Here is a 27,094-nt window from a genome sequence, read left to right on the forward strand (position 1 = left end):
GTGAAAATGACAGACAGAAATAGCAGGAATGCTGGCTAAATACTACATTAGGCTGAAAGTCAAGCGAACAGTTTAGAACTCACAGAGAAAGTAAAATGAAATCACTAAATGGTTTAATAAAGGAACCTTTATTAGTTAAAGGGCAACTAGGTGGCACAGTGAATGGAGTGCTGGGTCTGAAGTAAGAAAGACCCATCTTCCCAAGTTCAAATATGGCCTCAGCCACTTACTAACTTTGTGACACTGGGCAAGTCACTTAACCCTGTTGGCCTCAATTTCTTCATCTATGAAATGAATTAGAGAAGGAAATAGCAAACAATATCTTTGGCAAGAAAATCTCAAATGGAGGTCACAAAGAGTTAGATATGACTGAAATAATGGAACAAAAATAGTCAAAACAGCCAATACTAACTTTTTAGTTGGGAGTCTTTTGGAACTAGTTGAATTTACAAGTGAATGAGCAACCATTTATTGAGCATTTATTATTGCTGGCACTATGCTACATTCTGGGAATACAAAGTTTAAAATGATAAGACTCTTCTTTCAATAGACTCACTCTGAATGGAGGATATAACAAAGGAGAGTAACAGGGACCAATAAAGGGAGTTTTGATTGGGGGAATCAGAGTGATTTTGAATGGAGACATGAGATAGTCAACTATCACACTCTTTCTGTAACAAAGGACTTAATTATGATTTCCAGAGGAAAAATAACAGAATGAAAGGAGTTGGGGATATCTTTCCATATTAATCCTCTCTACAAAGAATATGTGGCCCTTTAGTATCACAAGTTAAAATGTACTTATTATCAGTCAAAAAAAAGCTAAAGTGAACAATTAAACATTGCTCCAGAACTTTTAAGTCCTATTTGCAACAAACCATCTTCTCATTATGGGAATGTATTTAGATTCCCAGACTAGATGGCAAATTTAATCCTTATATTAGATATTAAAATCAAGTTTGTCTCTTTTGTAAAACATATTCGATTGAATTTTTAACAAAAGCAAACACAATACAATTAGTATGAAGATTTTATGCCCTAATAAGTTTAATAATATAAAAAGACTTCATACCATTTTTTCTTTCCAATGGCAGCTGTATCAGGAAATATTAATTTACTCAATAAATGATTTTTATCACTTGGTAACTTTTAAAGATTCAATGTGTAACACTTAGAAAAACTTCACATTAAGTTGTGGTCTTATTAAGTGCATTAAAAAATAAGCAAAACACAAATATAAGTTATATCATTTTACTCACGATTTATGTGGTCCATGTAATAGATTCCAATTTTTTGATCGTAGACGGTTTCCCACCCTAAAGGCAGTTCATCCCCAACACAGTCAGCAAAAGTTAATGGCTTTGTAATCCTGTAAGACATAAAAATGAAAATAAAGTTAAAAGTCTAGTCCAATTGTTACATAGTTTCTTCATCAGCTATAAAATTTAAATTTTATTATAAATTACACACATTTTTTTCATGAATGCTTGATTATGAGTGGCTTAACCATAAATTTAAAATTTTAATATGAATTTCCAGGTTTTAACCAAAATTAAATTTTCTTTTGCTACCTAATTAATATTAAAATTCTAGTTAGAGTATTAAAATTTTTGTTATACAAAATTAAAATTTCAAATTATCATTTCAATATTCCACTTGAAAAGTTATATTGAGAAAGCAAACAGTTTCTTGCATATAGTAGTTGTTTAAAAATTACTTGTTGACTTTCTTGACTGACAATTACACAACAGGTAAAGCAAGCTTTTTTCTTTTAAGATGTATACTTAATTACTTAATTAGAATGGTATGCAGCATTTCAAGTAACAATATGAAAGCAGAAATGTGCTGTAGATTCTATTCCTTCAAAGATCTTCCACAATAAAAAGATCATAGATTTGGTGTTGGAAGGGACCTTGAAAGACACCTTGTCCAACCCATCCTCATTTTACATATAAGGATACTGAGGCCCAGACAGGTTATATAACTTGCCCAAGGTCTGACACTAAAGAGAATGTTTGTTCCACTGTACCAACCCGCCTCCCAGCAGTTTAAATCCACATAAAATCTATGTACTTGTTTTTAATGTTAACCATAATACCTCATGAAACCAAACATATATTTAAATATGGTGAGATTTCACAAGCCAATACAGAAATCCCCAAATAAAAAAAAGTTACCATCAATCAAGCATTTTTAAAACCACCTATCATATGTTGGGCACTTGGGCACTGTATTAGGTAGCAGTCACAAAATAACTGGACAATTTAAATTTACTAAGCATTTCACATTTCAAAGGGCCAAAAATTTTCTAATAAATACACATATCTTTTTGAGCTATAACTCACACTAAGTAAACCCCCTTTATTGCTACATCTGATTTGACTTATTTAAATAACAAGTTTCTATTTGAATTACAGGAAATTTTTAGCAACTCAAGTGAACTGTGTAGAACAAATAATGCCTATAGTCTTCCAAATTTAACCAGCCATCCATTAGTCAACCTGTATAAAAGTATGTTGAAGACAGTGCCATGTAAACCAAAATTTTACTAGGTCATCAAGCCTCCTTTACCTCAAACATAACACATTCTATGAAAAAACTTCTATTCCTAACAATATGAACTATAATATATATGAGTGGTGTTGAGAAAGGATTTATAATAGCTAAGAAAACAAAGTCCAAACTATGTAATTTATTAGCAAAACATGAATAATAAACCAGGTCCAGGGCCCCTTAACAGGCACAAGGACACTGAACACAGATTTTGCACATATTTCTACATAATAAAAGAAAACAATAAACAGGACACAAAATGGTGTGTAGGATTAGATAATCTGATTTCTAATTGGAGGAAATATTAGGGGGCTTTCTGTGTTGAGAGGAGGAGAGCTAATGAGTAGAATTCCTCAAAATCAAGTTACAGGAAAACAGTAAAATGATTTTTTTTTATTTTCCCCCCAGAAAATGGAGTTAGTGTTCACAAAATGTATTCAACCAAGAAAAGCCCACTAGGAAGCATCCTTTTATATAGCTTAGTACAACAGCTAATCCCGCATCAATATGGAGGAAAAGAGGAATAAGCTTTATTGCCACAAAGAAAGAATTGTCCTGGAGTTACTACTAGTAGCAAAAGAACTTTGTCACAAGACAGTCAGTTTGGTTCTCACCTGTATAGGAAGTTAAAACAATATGATCCCTCAAAGAGGTTTGGTAATTGGGTTGTCTTGACACCAAATTATTCAATGGAAGGAAAAGCAGAATTCAGAAATTTAAAAAAAAAACTTTCAAAGCTAAATTAATTTAATTCTCAAATAAATAAAAAAGAATATAGAGAGGCAATGTGGAAAGAACTATGAACTTGAGATTAAGAAGAGATCTGTGTTCACATCCCAACATTCTTACTTCTATACTACTTCCTTCTGTTACAATATTTACTAGCTGAGTAATACTGCATAAGCTGCTTAATTTCTATGACACTCAATTTCCACATCTGTAAAATTCAAATAATTGTACTTACAATGACAACCTCACAGGACTGTTGTGAGGAAAGCATTTTGTAAACTTTAAAGTATTATATAATTGAATTAATGATTGTATCATCATCATCATCATTATTATTAAGTGAATCATTCAGTGGATTTGTGATCTCTTCTTGCTATAGACATTCTCTCCAAAGCATAGATTATAATCTATCTATGCCTTCTTAAAAGTGAAACATTTCAAAAAAACAAACAAAAAAAGTAAAACATTTCTCAATTTAACTCAGTCTATCAGTACCTATTTTTGCATAGCCCTTGGGCCACAAAGTAAAAATTTTTTGGAAAAAATAGATTTCTGTCATGAAGGAAATTGCATTCTATGAGGATAAGGGAAAGAAGGAAAGGAAAAAGCATTTATCAAGAACCTACTGTGTGCCAGGCATTGTGCAAAGTACTTTACTGAATATTATCTCATTTGATTCTTATAATAAGCCTGGGAAGTAGCTGCTATTATTCTGAACGGGAAAGAAGTTAAGTGTACTTATCCAGTGTCATACAGCTAGTAAGTGCCTCAGGACAAATTTGAACACAGGACTTTTTTTTTTTTTTTTGACTCCAAGTCAAGCCCTCTATCCACTGTACCACCTTGCTGCCAAACTGGGAACAGAAAAAAAAAAAAATACACAAATTAAGTACAGATCAAGATAACTTAAGGGGAAGAGGTCACTAATACCTAAATTTTTCCCTCTTACAGATCCAAAAATATTACATGGAGAAATTGATACTATAGTTGAGCCTTAAAGGAGGACCAGAATTCTGAGACATGAAAATGAAGGACTGAATTCCAGCGGTGAAGAATTAGAGACAAGAACTAGATTACCATGCCTGTAGGATACAATTAGTAAAACAATCTAGCTGAAATGTTGAGAATTCATATAAAATTAGAGTAGAAAGAGCTAGGAACTAGATTTTGGAGGGCCTTAAATGTTCAGCAAAGGTAACATTATGTTACCATGTAGGCAACTGGAAGACACTGAACTTTTTGAGCAGAAGAGTTATATAGCTAAACCTATTCTTCCCATGATTTAAAAAAATTAATTGAGGAACCAACCATGTGGAAGATGGTTTGGAGAGGGCAAAGCCTAGGAGCAAGGAACCAATTAAGAGACTTTTCTAGTGCTTTGGGTGAGATATAAAGAGCACTTGCATTACTATGGTGTCTATGTGAATGGAGAAAAGAAAAAAATGCTCTAGAGCAGAGGTCGGCAACCTTTTTGGCCATGAGAGCCATAAACGCCACATTTTTTAAAATGTAATTTCTTGAGAGCCATACAGTGCTCACAGTGCGCGCTCCTGTAACAGTGTGCACTCCTGTAACAGCACCTGAAAAAAATTTGACTTTATGGCTCCTGCAGAAAGAGCCATGTCTGGCCCTCAAAAGAGCCAGATATGGCTCGAGAGCCATATGTTGCCGACCCCTGCTCTAATGGTAAGATCAACAGTGCCTGACAATTAATGCAGGTAAGGAGAAGGAAAAAGTCATTGATGGCTAGAATCTGAGTGGCTAAAAGGATAAGGACACCTTCAAAAGAATTGGAAAGTTTGTAAAAGTGGCAAATTTAGGAGTAAAAAAATTCTAGTTTGGAAAAGAGGTCAAAAGGAAGAAAGATAATCAGAACAGTTTTGAAAGCTGCATGTTGAATTTATTATATGATTAAAAAGAAAGCTATAGAGAAAATACTTGTTCTATTCAGAGAAAATGTTTCTTTTATATGGTGCCTGTTAAATTCAGAATTTAAAAAACAATTTTAAGATAATTCTCTTTCAGACAGATGTCTCTACAGGGTTGCCAGAAGATAGAAAAGAGGCTGATGACATGAATGAAATTCAAGAGAGAGATTAAGGTTGCATGTATACTTATACAGTAATCTATATGCAGATGATAACTTGAACTCACAGGAACTAGTGAAAGTTCTAAGAAAGCAAGGGCAGAAAGAGAAAAGAGTTCAAAGAGAATCCAGGGCCATAACCACACAATTAGGGAGTAGGAGAAGGATGATGATCTAACAAGAGAGATAGAAAAGAATAGGTCAGACAGGTAGGAGAATTGAGGGAACACACTATCAAAGAAGGCAAAGAAATAAAGTGTCTAAAAGGTGAACAGTATGTAGCAAAAGCTGCAAAGAGGTAATGTTCTTTTATAAAGTCCTCTAATGAAGATGTCTCTAACAAGGTGGAAGTTTTCCTCTAATCCTTATATTATTTTGTGGGTATCTTTGTAACACTAAGGCTATCTTCCTGTTATCCTTCAGATAACTTAGCCCATTTGATACTTCTTAAATAAGGTCCCTTTAAGTAAAACCTTAATACATAACATAGCTAACCTCTAACCTGGGATTTAGTCCTATCTCTCAATATTCTAAATATAAACGTTTACTATTTGTGAGACATACTTGATAGAAATCAGGATTAGGGGAAATGGAGATCATAGAATCAAACAGAAAGTGATAGATTATTACAACTTCAAAAAGTTAAGAATCACTGAAAGGAACACTAAAGACCACAAGAACAAACATTTGTCAAATGAATTGACAGGCAGCCCTTTAATTTTAGCATTAATCATATCAGAAATCTATCTTTGTTATTACAAACTAAAGCATATGCAAGAAAAAAAGAAAATATCAATTTCTTTCCTGACTCTCTCCCCACCACTGCCCCACACTCCAAAAATGTATAAGCTTAAAATGAAAGAAATTCTTTGGAAGACAAAATAAAATGTCCTTTAATAAATATTACTTATCCTGTAGAAACTATGTGACTATCATTAGTATCATATTCAAACTTATTAAGAAAATTAGTCACATAATGGTAGACGAGGAAGAGCCAAAGATGATAAATATTTATTCTTTTCATCATTTTAAACTACCTCTATAGAGAATAATACAGCCTATGCTTTAACCCTAGAATGGGAAACTATTTTTACTTCTTAAATTAAGGGCCAATGACCCCCAAAAAATATCAGTAAAGGCCCCTAAAAATATAATATAAAATATAAAAATGTCACTAAATTACTTCAAAATTTCAAGGCACTGAAATTTTATCAATATGGATACTCCTCTCACCCAACACATATTGCAAGCCCTCTATGTGTAGACAGTCTTCATGAGGGGCTCTGATCAAGCTACTGATGATAAGTAAGTGCCAAACAACTATGGTAGGCTTACCATTTAGGCCAACAAGCTTTAAAAGAAAAAAAAAAAAAAGTAAAGAACCTGCCATGTGATAGGAATAATTTCTAGGCTTCTTATGAAACAATTACACAAGGATCCAAATTAATAATACAGATGCCTGTAAAAGACCTTTCTAAAGCTTCATTTTAAAATACTTTTTCTATAAATAGAAATAAACTGCAGCTTTTAACTCATTTTACTGCCTAAGTATAGAAAATAGGCATCAAGATATTACATAAAAGAGATGGATTTCTTGTCAGAAGTCCTGAGTTCAAATTTGTGCATCAGAGACTTACTAGTTGTGTGACCCTGCACAAATCACTTAAGCTGCCTGGAGTTGTTTCCTCATCTATAAAATAAGTGTTGAATTTGATTATTGCTAAAGCCTCTTCTATATATGCCTATAATTCTATGCATGCTTGCACTTAATAGGACCTTGATAACTACATGTTGAATGTAGTTACATATACTATTTATTTTAAGAGTAACAGATACTAAACATAGTTTCAGTATTGAATACAAGCTCATTGAAGGCACTGACCATCTTTGTATCCCTAGTACCTTACATATAATGTGCCCTTACTGATCCCAGTTGATTATTACTTAAGTGCAAGATTTGAGTTCAAACATTAAACCAAAATCAAATAAACAAATATTCACTGAACATATACTAGGTCTAAAGCACTGTACCTTGCCTAGCCTTTGAAATCTGACTTTTAAATTTAAGTTCTATTTGGACTGAATTTATTATTACTTAGCTATTGGATGCCAACTATTTACTAGATGGGCATTTGAATGCAGAGAGTGATGTACTGTTAACTTCTAGTTTGAAATCTGTGATCCTATGGAAAGATGTTGGCACTAGTCTCAATAATGACATTCAGAATAACTATGTTTGCTTTTCTGGTTGCTATTTGGAACAAGCCCTTCCTAATTATTTCTTATGTGGGACATACACTAACTCTACCAAACTAAATTACACAAGTGTCAAAATGAAGTTTTAATGCCATAAAGGAAAGTGTAGGTGGGTGACATTACTTCTCCACTGTAGAAACCACTGCAACATTAAATTTATCAAAGGGATATGTATTACTAGAGACACTGGTAAAAGCTGAATGTTATTAATGTTAATAATAGTCTTTCCTTGCTAAGGTTTTACTTGAAGAAGTCCAGTATTTATTTGAAGAAACAAAAGTCTAAAACATGAGCTCATTCATTATGACTTACACTGAAACTTTCAGTTTCTATTCCATATCCAAAGCAAAAGCAAATCAAAGAAATTGTCTACAGGTATCTGATGACAAGAGATGCTCTTCCACACAAATGCCAATAAGATCGTTCTGTTTCATATTTTCTGTTCATTGTTTAAGAAGCCAAATGCTGACTCTTCCGCAAATCTTCCCAAACTGACCAGATCCGAATAATTTCCTCATTTTCTTGAGTCTAAATATATTTGTTTCTAACTTTTCCCAAATTATATAGTTATTTCAAAAGGTTTTAACTTGCTAATAATAGGTCATCAGCTTTACTACCATAATGGCTGGTAACTTTATGTTACAGATAGACATACTCTATCCAACACCCATCTCAACAATCTAAAAAAATGTGTAAAGAAAATATAAGCTGAGGTAGGGCAGAAAGGTGGTTGAGTAGATTGAGAGCCAAGTCTAGAGATTGTAAAATAATGAAATCTTATCCAAAAAATATCAATAAAATATTCAATTCTATCTTCTCCATATCCTGGTCCAATAGTCTGCTTTACTATTTATTGTGAATAAGTCAGTGTAGAGGCCAGAGAGCCATCCTCAGTGCTAGGAAGACCTGGGTTCAAAGCTCACCTCTGATGCATCTTGGCTCAATGAGCCAGATCAAGACACAGCCTCAGAGTGCTCTAGGCAACTCTCTTTAAACTATAAATTGCAGAGAAGGTACTAGATTGCTCTAAAAAATTGAGTTTTCTATCAAATCAAAGCTCCAACTCTTAATTAATTTAGGCTATTTTTCTATGGTTACATGATTCATGTTCTTTTTCCTCCCATCCTCTGTTCCCCCCTCCCACAGCTTCCACTGGGTTACACATGCATCATTGTTTTGAAACCTATTTTCATATTATTAATATATGCAATAGAGTGATCATTTAAAGTCAACAACCTCAACCATAGCCCCATCGAATCATGTGATCAGTCATGTTTTTCTTCTGGCTTTCTGCTCCCACAGTTCTTTCTCTGGATGTGGATAGCATTCTTTCTCATAAGTTCCTCTGAATTGTTCTGGATCATTGCATTGCTACTAGTAGAGAAGTCCATTACATTTGATTGTGCCACATTTGTTAATGTATTTGCATCAATGTCTCCTAAAAGGTCACTTCTACATAACTCAAACGTTCAAAAGTCCTAGACTAGTAAAAGTATAACGCAGACCAACAGTGTCCAACCACTTGACTGGTACCCCTTAGGAAGTATGAAGTTATTGCAGAGTTAGCAAAGCCATAGACATTCAACAAGCAGCATCATTCTGATCTTCTTTTGAAGCAACCAAATTGTAATACAAGTGAAACTGCAAGATGAAGAAGGGTGTTATATGAAATGTTTTGATGTTAAAAGGTAGTTTTTAGGGGCAGATAGGTTGCACAGTAAATAGAGCAGCAGACCTGGAGTCAGGAGGTCATCCTGGGTTCAAATCTGGCCTTCCAGAAATCACTTCATAGCTTTGTGACCTTGGGCGAGTCACTTAACCCCAATTGTCTAGCCTTTACCACTCTTCCATCTAAGAATTAATACTAAGATAGAAGATAAGGGAGCATTAAAAAAGAGCATTTTTACTGGAAAAGCCTGGGAAACCAATGCAAAAGTTAAAAGAGCATTGGACTAGGAACCAGATCAGCTTACCTTAGATGTGCTTCCTGATTGGTTCCCCTCTCTCCAATTCCTTCTCTCATCTAATTCTTTTTAAGAGCTTCTAAAGTATATACCTAGTAAACTCCCTACTCAAAAACCTCCAACAACTCCCCATTGCCTCTAGGAAAAAAAAGCTCAAATTCCTTAGTCTACAGAACACAAAAATCCCTACAATCTAGTCAAAACCTAGTAGTCAGTCCACTTTAGCGAGAAGGAGTGCTGCTGCAGCTACCATCAACCAAAGCTTGGCTCATACAATTGTTTCTTTGCCTGGAATTACCTTCTCCGTAGCTGTCCAAACCTAAATTATCTATCATTTCTTCAATGCCAAGCTCAAGTAATAATGTAAAAAAAAATCATAGGATTTGCAATTTAAAAATATAGGTTCAAGTCCTGATCAATAAATATGAGATACCTAACAATTCACCTAACCCCTTAGGCTCCAGATACTAAAAAGTACCAAACTTGAACAGATTTTGATTTTTAATTAAATTTTTTTAAATAGGGTTGAACTGGATGATTTCTAAAGTTCTTCCCAGTTCTAGGCTAGGATTCTGTCCTGAAGCCTTCATTTTCCATCCCATTGTAATAATCCTCACCTTCAAGCTCCTGGCATACTTCCTGCCCATCTGATCCACTCATTCAGTACTTTCCACATCATAGCATACCTGGCATTATCTTAGTTTTATATTTAATTTGTAAGTGATTGCTATCTAGATATTAAGTTGCTTGAAGGCAAGGGTCAGTGATCCTTTGTATATCCCTATACCAAGGGCAACAATTTATACATTCAGTAATGCCAATTGACTCATTAATGTGCAAAACACCCAACAGCACAATCCTGTCAATCATCACCCTAAGCTGACTTCGGCTCTACTATTTTGCATTGTCCCTTAATAGGTAAACATATATTGCTATGGAAATAACAATGTATTTTCTAAGGTGCAAAAATCACCAACATAATATTTTGAAAAACATGTCAAAATATTCTTAAAATTTTCTTCTATTCCAGCCAAATACAGTCATAGCAGAAAGGAAGAGTAGCGTTTCTTTTCTCCAGCAAGACTGTCTTCCTGTTTACTCTTTGGAAAAATCAGCAATCATATTTTAATATAAGCAAAATAAAAAGTTTACACAATAAAATTTTACCACTCTTTTCTACTGCAATTAACTGATTTTCATATTTTTTGAAGTTTGGCTATATCACCACTTAGAAGATCATTAAAATGGGATTGTAGCTGATTATCGAAAGAATGTAAAGTAATGATTCAGTTCATTGTTCCTTACTTTACATCAATATGTCTTATTATAATTTATGAGATGTTAATAGAGAAAAGCAAAAAGAACTCATATTTTATTTTTCTAGAATTCCACTTAAATATCAAAAATATAAACTAATTTGTGGCAGCTGGCACACAGATTACAGACACAGCATGTTTACAATTAGTCAGGATAGCCTAGACATTACTAACAGTCCTTGAGTTGGTTGCCTCATGAATTACAAACTTTTTTCTCTATGGCTTTTGGCAAAGGCACAAGGTCTCTTGTGCTTTTAACCTTTGGGGTTCTTTTTTAACAGCAAAACAGAATATATCCTAAAATTATATATTCCAGTATTGCTCATTAGTGGGAATAAAATAGATAATCACTGAAGTAACTAGTTCAACGACTAAAGCAAAAAGTCTGTTTATTCTTCATCATCTTGAATCAGGGGACCAGAGTTGACCAGTTATCTAGATAAAAACCTCAAATCTCCATCTGTATCTGTAAGGTACACTATTTTCTTACAACAGCAACCTTGATGAAGGTATTATTGTGGCCTACCCCTTTTATAAATGAAAAAAAAAAAAGGTGAAAAAGGTTAAGTGACTATGGATGGAGAGTGGAGGGAAGCCTATATTTAATGAGCTCCTTTTAAAACTTTTTTAAATCCCTTCCACATGATTATAAATAAATGCCCCACTTATTCAAAGGTCCAGACTTACAGAAGAAAAAAAAAAAGGATCACAGCCAAGAACTCAGAAGTCAGTCCAAAAGGCCTTTGAAATACCAAAATAGATATCCTAAAGCCCAGCATTTTACTACAAGGAGAATCTCTTTTAGATACAGTTTTAATAGTTGTCACACAGTAGGTTAGAAGCACATGTTAAAAGGAATAAGAAAGAGATCACTGCTATATACAGACACATTTAGAACTGAGAAAGAGCATTTCTGGATTGCTCTATAATTCAGTCCAACAAATATGTCTTGGAAATTGCCCTCATCGAGCTTACAAACCAGCAAGGGGAACAGAACAAATAACCTGAATTATTATTTTATAGATAAATGTGAAGCATACCTAAAGAAACACCAAAAAATGTGACATGGTGTGGGGAAGTTAAAGAAGATCTTTGCAGACTGGGGATAGAGGAAATAGTGGGAAAATCAGGAAAAGCTTCAAACAGGTGATATAAAGTGGCATTTAAAAAAGAGAGGAATTAAATGAACAGGAGATCATTTTATTTCAAGTAAAAGAAAAAGCACAAATTAAGATATAGACAGATAAGCAGAGGAAGGGGTTTTCTGGGAACAGATAAGTACAGTTTGGCAATAATATATGAAGTGAATAATGCTATGAAAGCTGGCACCAGATGATGGAAGGCTTTGAATGTCTATAAAAAAGTATTAGAATTTTACTTGCTAAGAAATACCTTACAATGTTTTTTAAGTTTTTCAGTTAATTTTTCATGATATGAACTGACGTTTACATAATGAAAATTAGTTTGGCAACAGTATAAACTAAGGAACCGTGAACTTAAGTTTTTTAAAAGATATTTTAGTAATTATGTTTCAGTCATCATAATAAGTAGCATTTCTATGACAATATAAGAAAATGCTTTTTTATTAAAAAATATCTAATTTTATCCTTTTAAGACAGGTAGGATTATTACGCCTATTTTATAGTTGAGAAAACTGAGGCTGAGAGGAATTAAGAGACCTAGCCAGGCTTGTGGAGCTAGTAAACATCTGAAACCAAACTTGAACTTACATCTTGCTGACTTCAGGTTTAGCATTCTAACCACTGTTCCATCTAGCTGCCCACCCTATGCATTTAAGAACATTATCCTGAGAAGGGGTCCATTGGCTTCCCCAGATAGTCAAATGGCCCACAAGACAACTAAGAAGTTAAGAACTTTTCCCCACATAAAGGATAGATTAGTGAGGAAAGAAAGGTTAAGAGAATTAAGACAAAACCCAGTAATAACAATAGTAAAACTTCACATTTATACAGCACTTGAATTGGGTGGTGTTATTGGCTGATATTGTTATGTCAGAAAAATAGGCAGGTTGTAGGGGAAAGGTTTGGTTTTGGAGATTTTTCATTTAAGTTAATGAGAGGACATTCTGAAGATGTCCTGAAAGCACCTTAAGTCCTGACAAGGAGGTGGTGATGACCTTGAAATACAGAAAGAGACATTCATTTTTGGACATGGCCAATGTAGGATTTATTATCCTGAGAATGCTTATTTGTTAAAAGGGAATCTTTCTCTTTTTCCTCTTTAGTTCAATTTGGAGGGATAGAAAAAAAACAGTTTTGTGAAATGAAAAAAACTTATTTGAAATAAAGAAACCACAGGTTTGACTATGGGACACCAACTAAAGGTCAAAGCTGGGGGGCTGGGGAAAAAAGGGAATGGTGGGGAGAGAGGGAAGGGGAGAAGAGAAAGAGAGAATATCCAAGAGGATATCAGCCTCATAAAAACAATTATCATCTAAAAAGCAATAGTTGACACTGGAGTAGTTGATATCATCAAGGGAAGCAGTCTAGAAAGAAAAAGGAAGGCAGTGAAACAACACTGAGGGGGCAGAAAGATGAAGAGCCTGCAAAGAACATAGAGAAGATGTCAGGGATGCAGGGGAAACAGATGACAGAGTAGTTCACAATATAAACTGATATAAAAGTAAAAAAAGAATAAAGTTTGAGCAAAGGCGAAGAAATATGATGATTATATGGTCAGAGGCAATGTTTGAAAAATTAGTTTCAGTAGAATGACTAAGTAAGAAGAATTCAGAAGTGGCTAATGAAGAAATCATAAGCTACTTTGTAGCAGGAAAGAATAAGAATGGGGTGTACTGGACAACAGAATGCCAGACCTGGAGTCAGAAAGACTCATCTTGATGAGTTCAAATCTAGCTTGACACTTATTAGCTGTGTGACCATGGTCAATCCCATTTGTCTCTGTTTTCTTATCTGTAAAATAAGCTGGAGAAGGAATGGGCAATGTACTCCAGTACCTTTGCCAATAAAACTCCAAACGGGGTCATGAAGAATCAGATATTACTGAAATGGCTGTCCAACAATGAAAATAATATCAGGGAGGTGAGACTATGGGCTCAACTAAGGGGAAGAACTGATTATGCTAATAAACTGAATAGAAGATGAAGATATCTGACAATAAGGGGCTATTGGTCCTAGAGGGCAGAGTATATATTCAACGCTAAAGAATAAAGGCAGAGAGCGGAGGGATTAGTCTTGAGAGTAGTATCACAGAATCATAGATATAGGAGTAGAAGGGACCTCAGAAGCTCTCTAGTCCAGTCTCTTCATTTCACAGATGAAGAAACTGAAGTCCAAGTAGATTAAAGGATTTGTTCAACATGAAACAAGCAAGTGTAAGTTTAAGGACATGAATCCTGGCTTTCTGACTCTAGAACTAGTCCTCTTTCCATCACACCAAATCTTCTTCTAAGATGGAAAGGAAGGAGAGAATGATTGAAAACCCAGCAAAATAAAGTGCTTAGGTCAAGAAGAGAAAAGCTGAGGATCTATGTATCATTTGACCCTGACCTCAGTAAAATAAGAAAAAGAAATTATTTGTTGAGTGAGGGACATTAGAAAAAGATTTGGAAATTTCATGGAAGTAAAAAGGATTTATAAAACTACTGAAAAGAATGCTGAAGGGAAAGTTAAACAGCAGTGAGAAGTGAACTAATATTAATACACTATAAATCTGATCCAATCAACAATTATATAATTATCTTCAGTAACCTCTGGCAGCCCAGAAGTAGTAAAATAAAAGGCATTTGATGGGGAGTGGGGTGGGGTGGGGAGTGTATTGTAGGAAGGAAATCATAGAAAGTTGAGTAGATGACTAGAATGATAATAGTGAACTTGACCCTGAAGCAGTTGGCTAAGGAGTTCAGGGAAGCAAGGAAAACCAGAAGAGGAATGAGAGACTGGGAAAACAGTATAAGCCTTGGAGGTCAAAATGAGACCAAAAAGGGAAGAGGGAAAGGTTTAAGGGCCGAAGACTTTGGTGAACAAAGATAATATCAGTCATCTAAGATCTTGGAGAGAGGTGCACATGAAAGTGTGTTTAGATCTGAAGTGTAGCATGCAGTCTGTAGAGTATAGATGAAGGTAACAGGGATCAAAGAGATAGAGACTCTATGAAGTTCATGTGTTATAAGGGTCATCAGCTCAGATACTGAAGTCATAATAGGAATACAATTAGAAGGAACAGAACAATTATTTGGGTGTTTGATTCTTTGAGGAAGATAGAAGATTGTCCTAGAGTAGGCATTCTTAATCTAGGGTCTGAAGAGTCCAAAGATCTTTATTTTCACTAACATCTAACTGAAATTTAGGTTTTCCTTCCATTTATTTAAAACATTATTCTTATAAGGGGTTCACCTTGGCTTCATTAGATTACCAAAGGGTTCATGACCAAAGAAAGGTGAAGACTCCTGTCCTGGAGATTAAAAGACAACTTCAATGAGGATGGGAGAAAGGTGTAAAATAGACCGAACTCCAAGAAGTAAAAGTTAATTCAGTAACAGCACCAAAACAATTATTTCCCAATCCTTAGCATCTTGCCCCTTTAAATAAAGGAGAATGATCTGGAATTAGGCATGCTCTTAAAAGCTTACCACACCTCTTTTTCAACATTACTACAATCTGGGAGAGGCCTCTTTGCTTCCTGTTTCTGCAAAGGAAATCTGAACAGAATTCACATCTCTTACAAGAGTGTTCTTAAAGTTTCAAAGCAAGTGCCTGGGTAAAACTAATAGAGAAAGATTAGAGAAATAGTCAATTCTGGCCATGAAAAATGAATGAGCCTTCTTTCTAACAATGCTAACTCTCTGTCTGCATCATGAAAATTAATTTATGTACCCAAGGTCAACTCACACAAAATCTTTAAAAAAATAGGATGGAGAGAGGATCCAGAACCAATTGATAAGTATTTATTGAGTCCCTTCTCTATGCAAAGCACTGTGTTAAGACTGTGAGAATATGAGTAAGTATATGCCAGTGTCCCTACCCTCATGGAATTTTATAATCCAATTGAGAAAAACAAGTCATGAACATATAAAAAGATAATTTAACACCACAAGGCAATATGTGACAACTGCCTAACTAACAGCTTAGACAATAAGTGTCAGCCCAGTGATATAAACTCCAAGGAAATAAGAAAAATATGAATCAATTTTATTTTTGGCTGTATTACATATAAAAATTTGGGTGGTTTTTGTTCAGGATGTGTTTTATCAAGTTATCTTCTTAGGAAGGAAAGCATTATTTTTTAAATGACATTTCTAAATCTATATCCAACATATGAGATTTCTTTCTTGTTGTACAGCTTTTTTTCAGTCATGTCCAACTCTTTGTGACCAATTTTGGGGTTTTCTTGGCAAAGAGACAAGTAGTTTGATATTTCCCTTCTCCAGCTCATTTTACAGATGAAGAAACTAAGGCAAACAGGGTTAAGAAATTTGCCAGGGATCACACTGCTAGTAAGTGTCTGGGGCCTGATCTGAACTCAGGAAGACAAGTCTCCCTAGCTCCAGGCCCGCCACTACATATTCTGTACCACTTAGCTGTCATATAGGATTTCTGGGTGGTTTAAATAAGGCTTTGCTCTTTACTACTCCTCACCTTAGACAGATGGGTAAAATATTTATGCTCCTGCTCTCAGCTCATAGTGGAATAGTAGAGTAACTGTTTGAGAATTGGGCATAAGTCAGGGTATCTAGCTTCACAACCAGATTCCAGCACTATGTTGCTGTATGATTTTGGGAAAGGGAATTCAGTATATATATATATATATATATATGACATTATGCCTAATTTTATTTCCTAACATCATTTTTCCATTTATTGTAATAAAATATATCAAACTGAACTGAATCCATCTGATGCTCCCTTACCTCTATGCTTCAGTTCATGCCATTCCCCAAATCTGGAATACTTTATTTTCCTTCTCCTCTCTCATTCCAATATTTCCAATTGTGAAAATGCTACCCACTCTTCAAGCCCATCTAAAATATTATCTCTTCCACAGACTTCCTAATTAAGTCATTCTCAAGTGATTTCCCTTTTTCTCAATCCTTTCTGCACCTGTTTATACATTTTCTATTCCCTCATTTCCTATTTTTTACTAAAGCTATTTGCAAGAACCTCTTTTATCCACCTTCCTAGATTGTAGATTACATACAGGTCATGTATTATTTATCCTCAAGTTTCCCCAGAACAATGCTCTGCACATAGTAGACGCTTAGGAAATGCTTATTGACTTAATAAATGAGAATTTCAGCCACCTTCTAAATAGGCATAGGTGTGAAACTGGCAAAAACATTTGTTTTCTGTACATTCCACTCCTCCCTTCCTATACTACATCTCCCAGCCAGTTAAGTTCTAGGTGTTTAAAAAAAAAAAAAAAACCTTTGGTAAGTGAAAATGCATATATACTGAAATTGTGAGGTAACTCCAAGTGGAATACATTTCAATACATTTCAATAGTTAGGACATGTTCTGAATGTTAAACAGGTCCTGTCAGTTCTTCTCTCTTGATCTTATAATATTTGTAACTACTAATAATGAAAAAGATGATTTAGAAGTGTTTTTTTTTTCTGTTGTACAAAAGTTTCTGATGTTTCTTTCCTTCAGTTATGTAATCTGAGATTTTGGGGTTGATTTTTAAAATTTACTAAGTAACAGTGACAATCAAAGTGAATGTTGCAAAATTACAAGGAACAAATTTTGTCCCAAAGAAGAGATATGAAAAAAACAACTTCCAGGGCAACTAGGTAGCACAGTGGATAGCGTGCCAGGTCTAGAGTTCAGAGGAGCTAGGTTGAAATTTGACCTCAGATACTTTCTAACTGGACAAGTATTTTGACTCTGATTGCCTAGTCCTGTCTTTTGCCCCTCTTCTTAGAGTTCATAGAAAGTTCAAAGAAAGGTAAGGGTTTATACAAAAAAGAAAAAATTTCCCATTCTTTTGTAGAAAGGGTCCACAAATATGTAAAGTTGCATATGTTGTCAGATTTTTTAATATATGTTGATCAGTTTTGCTGACTTTTTCCTTTTCTTTTTCTTATTTCTTTAAAAAACAATTCTCTTGTTTTATGGTATGGCTGTCTCAGATGAAATGGAGGAAAGAAAATAAAAGATATAAATAAAAAATTTAATGTATTATATATATATGTAGAGAGAGAGAGACCCAGACAGACAGACATTCATTGAGGCATTTGAAATCCAAGCTGTGGGACGAAATAGGCAGAATTGTGCCAGAGATGGAGCACAAAGCCAGTGAGAGGCTGAAGAAGTATATGATAGGAGGAATTTATCTCAAAACCTCCTTACCACAGAAATATTTTTCCCAAGATCCTTCTTCTAACCTGAAGAGAGGACCACACTTACCTACACACTCACGTAATCAATGGCAGCTCCTGGGCAGCAATCCGCCCCAGGACTGGGGACATTTTAAATGTTTTCCATCAAGTCAATAAGCATTTATTAAGAGTTCACTAAATGCATCATGCATCATGCTAAGCACTTAGGATACTAAGACAGGCAAAAAGTTTCTGCCATCAATGTGCTCACAATCTAAAGGGAAAGACAATAACCAAATAACTGAGTTCTAACAAGATATTCAAAGGATAAATTGGAGGCAATCTGAGAGGAAAAACTTTAGAGTTAAGTGGAATCAGGAAAGGATTCTTGTAGAAAGTGGGATTTTAGTGGAGATCTGAAGGAAGCCAGTAGACAAAATAAGGAAAGAATTCCACGCATGGAGAGATGCCTCACATGAAAATGCAAAATCAGGAGATGGAAAGTCTACCAGAAACAAAAAAGAGGCCAAAATTAATAAATGTTAGAATACAGGGAGGGAAGATGTTAGAAGACTGAAAAGGTAGGAAGAGGTCAGGTTAAGGGTTTAGAATAAATTCTTATGCTAATAAATTTTTTTACATTAAAAAACTAGTGAATAAATAATACACCTTTTTTCTACTATCAAATTAATAAATATTTAAGGAATTGAACTAAAGAAAACTAGGGGCAATAGAAACAAGATCAGTAAGTATACCTTACACATCCCTTTGGATATAAGAAGGTGAGTTTGGGGTGAAGGACTGACTTAGAGGTAAGAATTATTCAATATTAAAACAGGGCTGGTCCTTACAATTCATTATTAATCTAGTTCCTCCCCCTCCCCAATTCTATCACCCCATAACATGCTTAGCCTTGCCTCTCTTTCTCTACTGTACCCTTCCTTCCCACCTTACTTGCCTTTCTAGATTAAAAAAAAAGAAACTCATCTGTCTCAAACTGTTTTTTCCTCTCACCCTCCCACCCTCTGGTCTGTCTGTCTCTCCTGCCAGCCAGAAACCTTTCTTATTGTACCCAGGTAGGTAGTGTCCATTGTCTCACTAATGATTTTTATTTACTTTGTATATATTTTCAACTTGCCTAAATGTTATTTAAATTTTCCCCAAAATAGAATATAAGCTCCTAAAGGATAAAGACCTTTTTGGAGGGTCTATATTGCCGAAAACAGCATGCTATAATGGCTAGAGGGGGCAGGGAGGTGAAGCAAAAGCTAGAAACCACCTGGCCTGGAGTCAGGAAGACTCATCTTGATTTCAAATCTGGCCTCAGAAGGGACCAAGCATTTATTTAGTAACCACAATGAGCCAGGTGCTGTGCTAAGTGAGTACTTTACAAATATTATCTCATTTGATTCTTTTCATTAATTACAAATTATAACTGAAATTGGTTCACTAATGCCTCCAAGTCATTATTAGGTAGGGGGGAATCTAGACTAAATGCAGTATAAAAACAATTTCTTCATTACAATGAAGAGTTTATCTCTTCTCTGCCCCCTTATCATTTTAGTTCCTCTAATGGGGAAAGCAAGAACAGTAAAACAGCAGAGACTACGTGAGGTCAGTAGCAGTTCAAGAAGCCTCTGGCACCACACCCTCATCCATCCTGGCCCAGCCTTGACATAGGAATGTTTAGGGAAAAAAAAATTGCTGAGATTGCAAACAAGTATACTGATAAATTTTAAATGCAAATGTTGAAAAATCTACAAATATTAACTTTTGAAATATGTGTTAGTCAAAGGTATCTGTAGTAAATGATATTTTTAAATGGTTTTGATTTTTGTATTTTTGATTTTCACTTTTTGGAAGAAAAATACATTGGATCCTTAATCTTATGTAGTAGAGACGGGTTGATTTGATCAACTCCCTCCCCTGCCAACTGCACAACACTTAGTATTTAAAATATATTCTATTTTATGTACTATAGGAAAATATAATCAATATGGAGAAAGAGGGAGCAATCTGGGATTTTTGTCTCATTTTTAATATGCCAGTTGAGAAGAACACGGTTATCTCAATTTTCAGTGGCACATTCCAATGTTCCAAAAATTATAATGGCTTCCTTCACTTTTTCTGCTACAATGTGGCTAATGGTGAATGCCAAGGCCTGCAGGATTGTTGAAATCAAGCCAGTTTGTGGCTGCTGAGGCTGGGGAGCTACACATCCCTCTTACAAAACTAACCCTCACAGCTTCTCTACTGAGAGCTGAGAAACCTGGAATACAACACACATGCACATATACACACAGTCACACACAAACTCCTCAGAGATTTCATATTTACCCCCCAAAGTCCAAGAAAGTATTGAATGAGTCCTGCTTGTCCTAGAAGAATTTTTTTTCCAAATAATTTTTAAAGCATTCATTTTCCCTGAGATATATTTACAATGTATTATAAATTCAATTCAACACTTGGAAAGCCAAATCCTGAAAATGAAAAAGCAGTCTGCCCTCAAAAAGCTCACATTCTAGGAGGAGAGACACAATACATATGCAAAAAAGTAATAATAACTAGGTGCCCCTACAGAGAGTGCTGGAGCTGGAATCAAGAAGAACTAAGCTCAAATCCTGCATCAGACACCTACTAGCTATGTGATCCTGGGCAAGTCATTTAACATGTTCATAACCTCATCTGTAAAAACAAAACCAGGGTAATAAATAGCACTTGTAAAATTAAAACACATTCTTTCAAACCAATAAGCATCTATTAAGGAACTCATTACGGTATTCTATTCCACTTAGAGACCACTTCAATTGTTAGAAAGTTATTCATTACAAATATAGAATCTGCCCATCAATTGACGTATGGCTTAAATTGTAGTTCATGAAAGTTCCTGACTAGTACTGCTCCATAATAAGACAAAACCGAACACTGTACAATTATAAGGACCAACCTTATCCACAAAGAGGTTTCTTTAAATGCACTTCACTCTTTTGCCCCAGGAGGAAAGGGACACAGGGACTATAGCACTGCAGAAGTCCTCAGTGTTGGCTGGTTTTGCTGAACTGTCTTTTCTTTTTCTTTAATCTTTTTTGTCGGGGGGGGTGGGGGGAGGTTATTATAAGAATTGGCTCACTGAGTAGGAGAGAGAGAACAGAGCTGTTTGGAAATTAGGGCAATACAAAAATATACCTGTGTGTGTGTTTTTTTTTTTAAATCCTTGCCTTCTGTCTTAGAACCAATACTAAGTATCAACTCCTAGAAGAGTGGTATTGACCAGGCAAATTGGGTTGTGACTTGCCCAGCGTTACATAGCTAGAAAGTGTCTGAGGTTACATTTGAAATCAGGACCTCCCATCTCCAGACCTGGTTCTTTATCCACTGAGTCACCCAGCTGCCCTTTAAAATGTTTTTTTAAAGTGAGAACACAAGAAAGTTCTTTCTTGTATCTAGTTGAAAGAAATTTGCCCCAGGGAGCAGAGAAATTTAGAAAGAATAGCAGATTCAAAGCAGAAAGTAGAAAATCCACTCTAGCTTGAAAAAATTATAACAGACCAAACTCCATTTTACCAATGAGGAAAGGGAATCCCAGGTACTTTATATGATTTGCCCCAGGTAATCTGGATTCTTTTCTCTAATCATATATATGTAATGAAGAGACTGGCCAATAAGAGTCCAGTTCTAAAACAGGCTCAGATTTGCCCCAGACATTCTTGTCACTGTATAAAAGGTTTTGTAAACACTTTAGAGCAAGGGTATGCCTCCTGGATCCATAAAGTTTTCTTCAAATAATAAGTTTTCAAAATAATAGCTTACATTGTAATCCTAAATATTTTATTTTATAAAATTAAAAACATCATCCTAAGAAGACCATAGGTTTCACAAGTTGCCAAAGGGGTTCATGACACATAAAAGGTTATGATCTACTACTTGAGAGCCTACAGAACCATAGTTTAGATCCACTATCCTAATTGAAAATATTAAAGAAGGATTTGCTACCTAGCAATGAGAAACTGCAACCCAGATTCCATGAAGACTTGATACAAATTCCAAATGAAAAAAAGTTCCAATCAGCTGTGTTTGATTTGAGACACAGTTATGTCTCTTAACACTTTTAAATTTAAAAATATATATATATTCTTATTATGTTATTTATACCTTTTGTCTTTACAGTCCCATCATTTTCCACCCCCATCCCTCCAGATTTAATCCTTGTGACAAGGAAAATATTAAGCAAAACTATTCTATGAGAAACTTTGATGAAGTCTGCCAACAGTATGTCCTGGGAGTCCCCTACTTCTGTTGTGAGGGAGAGGATAATAATGGATGTTTACTTATCCAGGACTTTCAATGGGTTTATTTCCTCATTTATCAGTGCTTATGGGTAGGAACTCACAAAGAAAATTGTCTAAAGATTGTAGACCTGTAGTTTTTAGAGAAGGGAATGAAGCTAAACAAAAAGTAATTCAGTGTCACTAGTATATTATTACTTCTCTCAGTGAGTGTAGTCACTTATAGTTGTGTGATCCTGGGCAAGTCGTTTAACCCTATTTGCTTTAGTTTCCTTGTTTGTAAAATGAACTGTAAAAGGAAATGGCAAACTATTCTAGTATCTTTGCCTAGTAAACCCCAAATAGAAGAGTCATGAAGAATTGGATACAACTTAAAAATGACTCAACAATAAAAAACAGTATAGTACAAGGCCATTTATCATTGGGATCAGAAATGTAGGCTTCTCCACCTTAGAAAATGACCCTTCATAGTCACTTTTGTCTCTAGAGAAAGTTCTAATGGGAGTGAGGTGGGGGTAGTACTCCATTATTTTAATAGTAAGAACCACTCCTTACTTTTTTTGTGGGTTATGTGTTAACAAGTCTCCCCCATTAGACTGGGAACTTCCTTGAGAGCAGGAACTGTCTTTCTACCTTGCCTTTTTTTTTTTGTAATCCCAGCACTTAGCACAGTGCCTGGCATACATAGTAAGTGCTTAATAAATGTTTATTGACTGACCTAGGAAAATGTTTGTTGAAAATGTTTGTTGACCGACCTAACACAACAGACTCAAGATTCTAGGAAACATTAATTTCATGCATAGTTTTAAGTCCCAAATGGGGAAACCTGAGGATGAAAGATGGCTCAAGGTCAACTCTGCTACTTTACTTTGAAACAATTAAGAATGGACCAAGACCTATAAAAGAAGTTATTTTTAAAAAGCCTTTCTCAGCAAGTACAATAAATCAACGAGCATTTATTAAGTGAAGAATATGTTTCAAGCAGTGTAATGGAGCTAGGGAAAAAATGAAATATCTGTCCCTGTTGCTAAGGTGCTCGTATTCCTAGGAGGGGAGAATATACTAAAGTTAGGCTTATTAGAGATATGCTCCCTTAGACATTTGTCCCAAGATCTTAAAATACTCATCATTTCTAGAAAGTATTTTTAAAAGATCAAGTCCATTTGTTAAGTACCTACTATGAGCTAGACATTGTGCTAGTCAGTGAGGATCCAAAAAGAGGTAGAGGACAAAGCCTTCAAGGAGTTCACAATCTAATTGGGAGGAGGGGTGTGGAGAAACCACTACAAACAAAATAAGATATGTGTCTGTCTTTCAATCTATCCACATCTTTCAACATAATGTGCTTCCTTGGCAACACAGTGTTTCCCAGTCTTAATTTTGTGATATCTTACATTTCCAATCATCAAAAGAAATATACGAATCTTAACAAATTCATTATAAAAGAAGTGTTTCCTTGCTGCTTAAAGTGCTCAAAAATCATATTCTACTTTTACAAAGTGTTTTAATCTTTTTCCTTATTTATTGTTTACAAATATTTTTCTTGATGAAAAAAGTTAAGTTGTAAAGGAAGAGAGAGGGCTTTTTATTTCTAAAAGAGAGTATTAATATGTCTTTTTTACATCTTTAGATTTTTATAATCCATATAAATTTCATTAGTTAATGTTCAATTTGTTTCAATCACTTACTCAGCTTGGCATGGAGTTGAAAAGATTGTGGCAGATATTCTTTAATTCTTCATTATTAAAGTACACTTTTATCATATTGGATATTAAATGTACTTTGATTACCAGGAAATTAAAATTCTCTTTCTTTTTTTACTATATCATATCATAATATGGGAGCCTGCAAAAATGCAAAAAAATCCAATAATAAACTTAATGGGCAGGAAAAGGTATCTGAAAAATAAGAGAGGATTTCAATGAAAGAGTTTTTTTAAAAGTGAGCAGAAACAATTGGCGGAAAAAGTAAATTCAACCGTTGTGGGAGAGGAAAAACAACAATGACCAAGAAGAGAGAGAAGAGAGAACAATAACATTCCTTAGAAATTTCAACACAAAGTAAGATGCAGCTGGTGCCAAATACATTACAACCAGAATTTCTGAAACCATGCTCTTTGGGGCATTAGCAAAAGCCACATTTGAGGCTCTAATATATTTTAATTGTACAATCTTATTTCAAGCTTTTAAAATACATATCTCAATATCAAGTTTTTGCCCTAATATAAGCTAAATGAGGTTAAATACATGATAAATTGTCTGTGATCATAATCACTAGAAAAGAAATTTGATGTAGCAACTAGAGAGCTGAAATATACTGGGTGTATATGGGCAGGTCACTTAATCTCTTAGCAGTCTAGGAAACTCTCCAAAACTATAAAATTGCATAAAACATGCAGATGTGACTTGGTAGAAGAGATTTCCTCACCTAGAAGTTTCCTTATATCCATGAAATCACTGATTCAAGCCCTTTCCCTTAAATGATAAACACGGTGCAAGTGAAGATTGTTGTTATTATTATTACAGAAAAAAATAAAACATTTTAACCAGTGGCATGCTGGTAAATATTTAACAACCAGAAGCAGTTCATGCTTTTAAGTTTGATCAGCATTATTAATATTTTCTCCATCATTTTCTTAAAGACTGGGCAATCAACAAAACAATAAATCAAGCTCCTGCTTGTAGCATTTGCTGATGTCTGGGGTGTAAAGCTCACAATGAAATTTTAATAACTGACTCAAATGAGCTGCCTCTAACATATAGCTGGCTTCAACTCATCTTCTTGTTTTGAACTACTAATTGCCTGAAAATTTTATAGAAAGACATCCTAAATTTTTCCCAGGAAAGGTAATCACATATTTCACTTTAACATAAGGAGTCCTTATATTCTTTAAGCTTATCTCTATGTAATTTCTAGGGTATACATATCTAATATTAACAGAAATACTTGTACTTATTTTGGCCACTAAATTTCTTCACCAAATATTTTCTATAAGTGCATGTGAAAATTCTGTATCAAATTGCTTGTCTGTTGGAGGAACGAGGAGGGAGGAAGGGAGAAAGAGAATTTAGAATTTAAAAAACTAATGTTTAAAATTTTTGTTTACATGTGATTGAGAAAAAAATAAAAATTAAACATAAAAAATTCTCTACCTTTTCATGAGTACTTCAAGAAATATTTATAATCAAGGCACTGTAGGAAATAGTATGGCTACAACAAGGAAAACATTTGTTGGGGTTAGTCACTTACTTAGAGAAAGAAACTTTTTTTTATTTCGACCTTTCCTTTTTGTCTTAGAATCAATACTAAGTATCAGTTTCATGGCAGAAGAGAGGTAAGGGCTAAGCAACTGGGATTAAGTGACTTTCCCAGGGTCACATAACAAGATGTCTTGAGGTCACATTTGACTCAAGGAACTCTTCTCTCTAGGCCTGGCTCTCTATCCATTGAGTTATCTAGCTGCCCTAAAACACAAAGTATTAACAAAATAATTAACAGTCATTTCAAGAGGTAGCGAGAACTAAATTCTCTCTAACATCTTTTAGATCAGGAAAAGCCTTGTTTAGAAGATGGCACATGGGTTATTTTTTAAGGCAAGAATTCTAAGAGGCCTAATTGAAGAAGGACTGGATCCTCACATAGACTGGATAGAATATATGGACACAAAAAGAAGTAAAATGAGGTAAAGTAGGAAAAAGTAAATGGAAGCTTTAAATATTATTGGTTCTGAATTCTATCCTAGAGGCAATAAAAAAAAGTCTTATTTTATTAAAAGCATAATAAATCGGCTTAGTGAGGTGCCTCAGTTGGATAGAGCCAGGACTAGAGATAAGAGGTGCTAGGTCCACATCTGACCTCAAAACAGCTCCTAGCTATATAACCCTGGACAAGTCACTTAACCCCAATATCCTATCCCTTATTGCTCTTCTGCCGTGAAACCGGTTCTCCATATCAATTCTAAGATAGAAGGTAAGGGTTAAAAAAATTAAAATGACTTAATGAATTCATGCTTTTGAGTAGGATAGTGGCAAGGTCAGATTTCCTTTTTAAGAATATTAAGCTTTGTAAAGAATGAATTTCAAAATAGACATTGATAGTAGAGAGACCAATTAGATACAATTGCAATTCTCTGGAAAAGAAGCATTAGGAAATTGAACTAGAAAGGTGCCTGTTGAGTGAAAAGACTCATAAAACAAGACTCTGCAGAAGCAGAATCAACATTTGGCAATTGAATAGATATGGACAATGAGGGAGATGGAAGAGTAAAAAAACTATTCCAAGGCTATTAACCTGGGCGAGAGCAAGGATAGCTCTCTGTGCCTTCAACAGAAACAGGAAAGTCTGGAGGGGGATGGAGGAATGAGGTTGTTGCATCAGTACCATTTTGGACATTCTGCATTTGATCTGTATATGTGACATTCAGGTAGAATTGAATAATAAGCATTCAGTATTATGTGGCTGAAGCATGATTGAAGGAAAGCCATCAACAGACACTTATTAAGCATCTTTAATATCAAGAACTTTACTAAGTCCTGGAGATACAAAGGGAAGAAAAAATATCTCAGGGAGTTCAGTTTAATGGAAAGAAGGTAGGTGGCTGGATATCA

General features: G+C 34.7%; 1 protein-coding gene across 1 annotated transcript in view; it reads right to left on the minus strand.

The window, feature by feature from the left end:
- The window catches only part of WWC3 (WWC family member 3), a 196,513-nt gene that overhangs the window by 114,297 nt on the left and 55,122 nt on the right, over nucleotides 1-27,094 (minus strand). The window contains exon 2 of the mRNA XM_044669272.1: nucleotides 1,260-1,369. Within this exon, the coding sequence (XP_044525207.1) occupies nucleotides 1,260-1,369 (110 nt within the window). The remainder of the gene's footprint in view (nucleotides 1-1,259; nucleotides 1,370-27,094) is intronic.

This window comes from Gracilinanus agilis, chromosome 3 (genome assembly GCF_016433145.1).
Source record: "Gracilinanus agilis isolate LMUSP501 chromosome 3, AgileGrace, whole genome shotgun sequence".
In the NCBI taxonomy this organism is placed as follows: Eukaryota; Metazoa; Chordata; class Mammalia; order Didelphimorphia; family Didelphidae; genus Gracilinanus; species Gracilinanus agilis.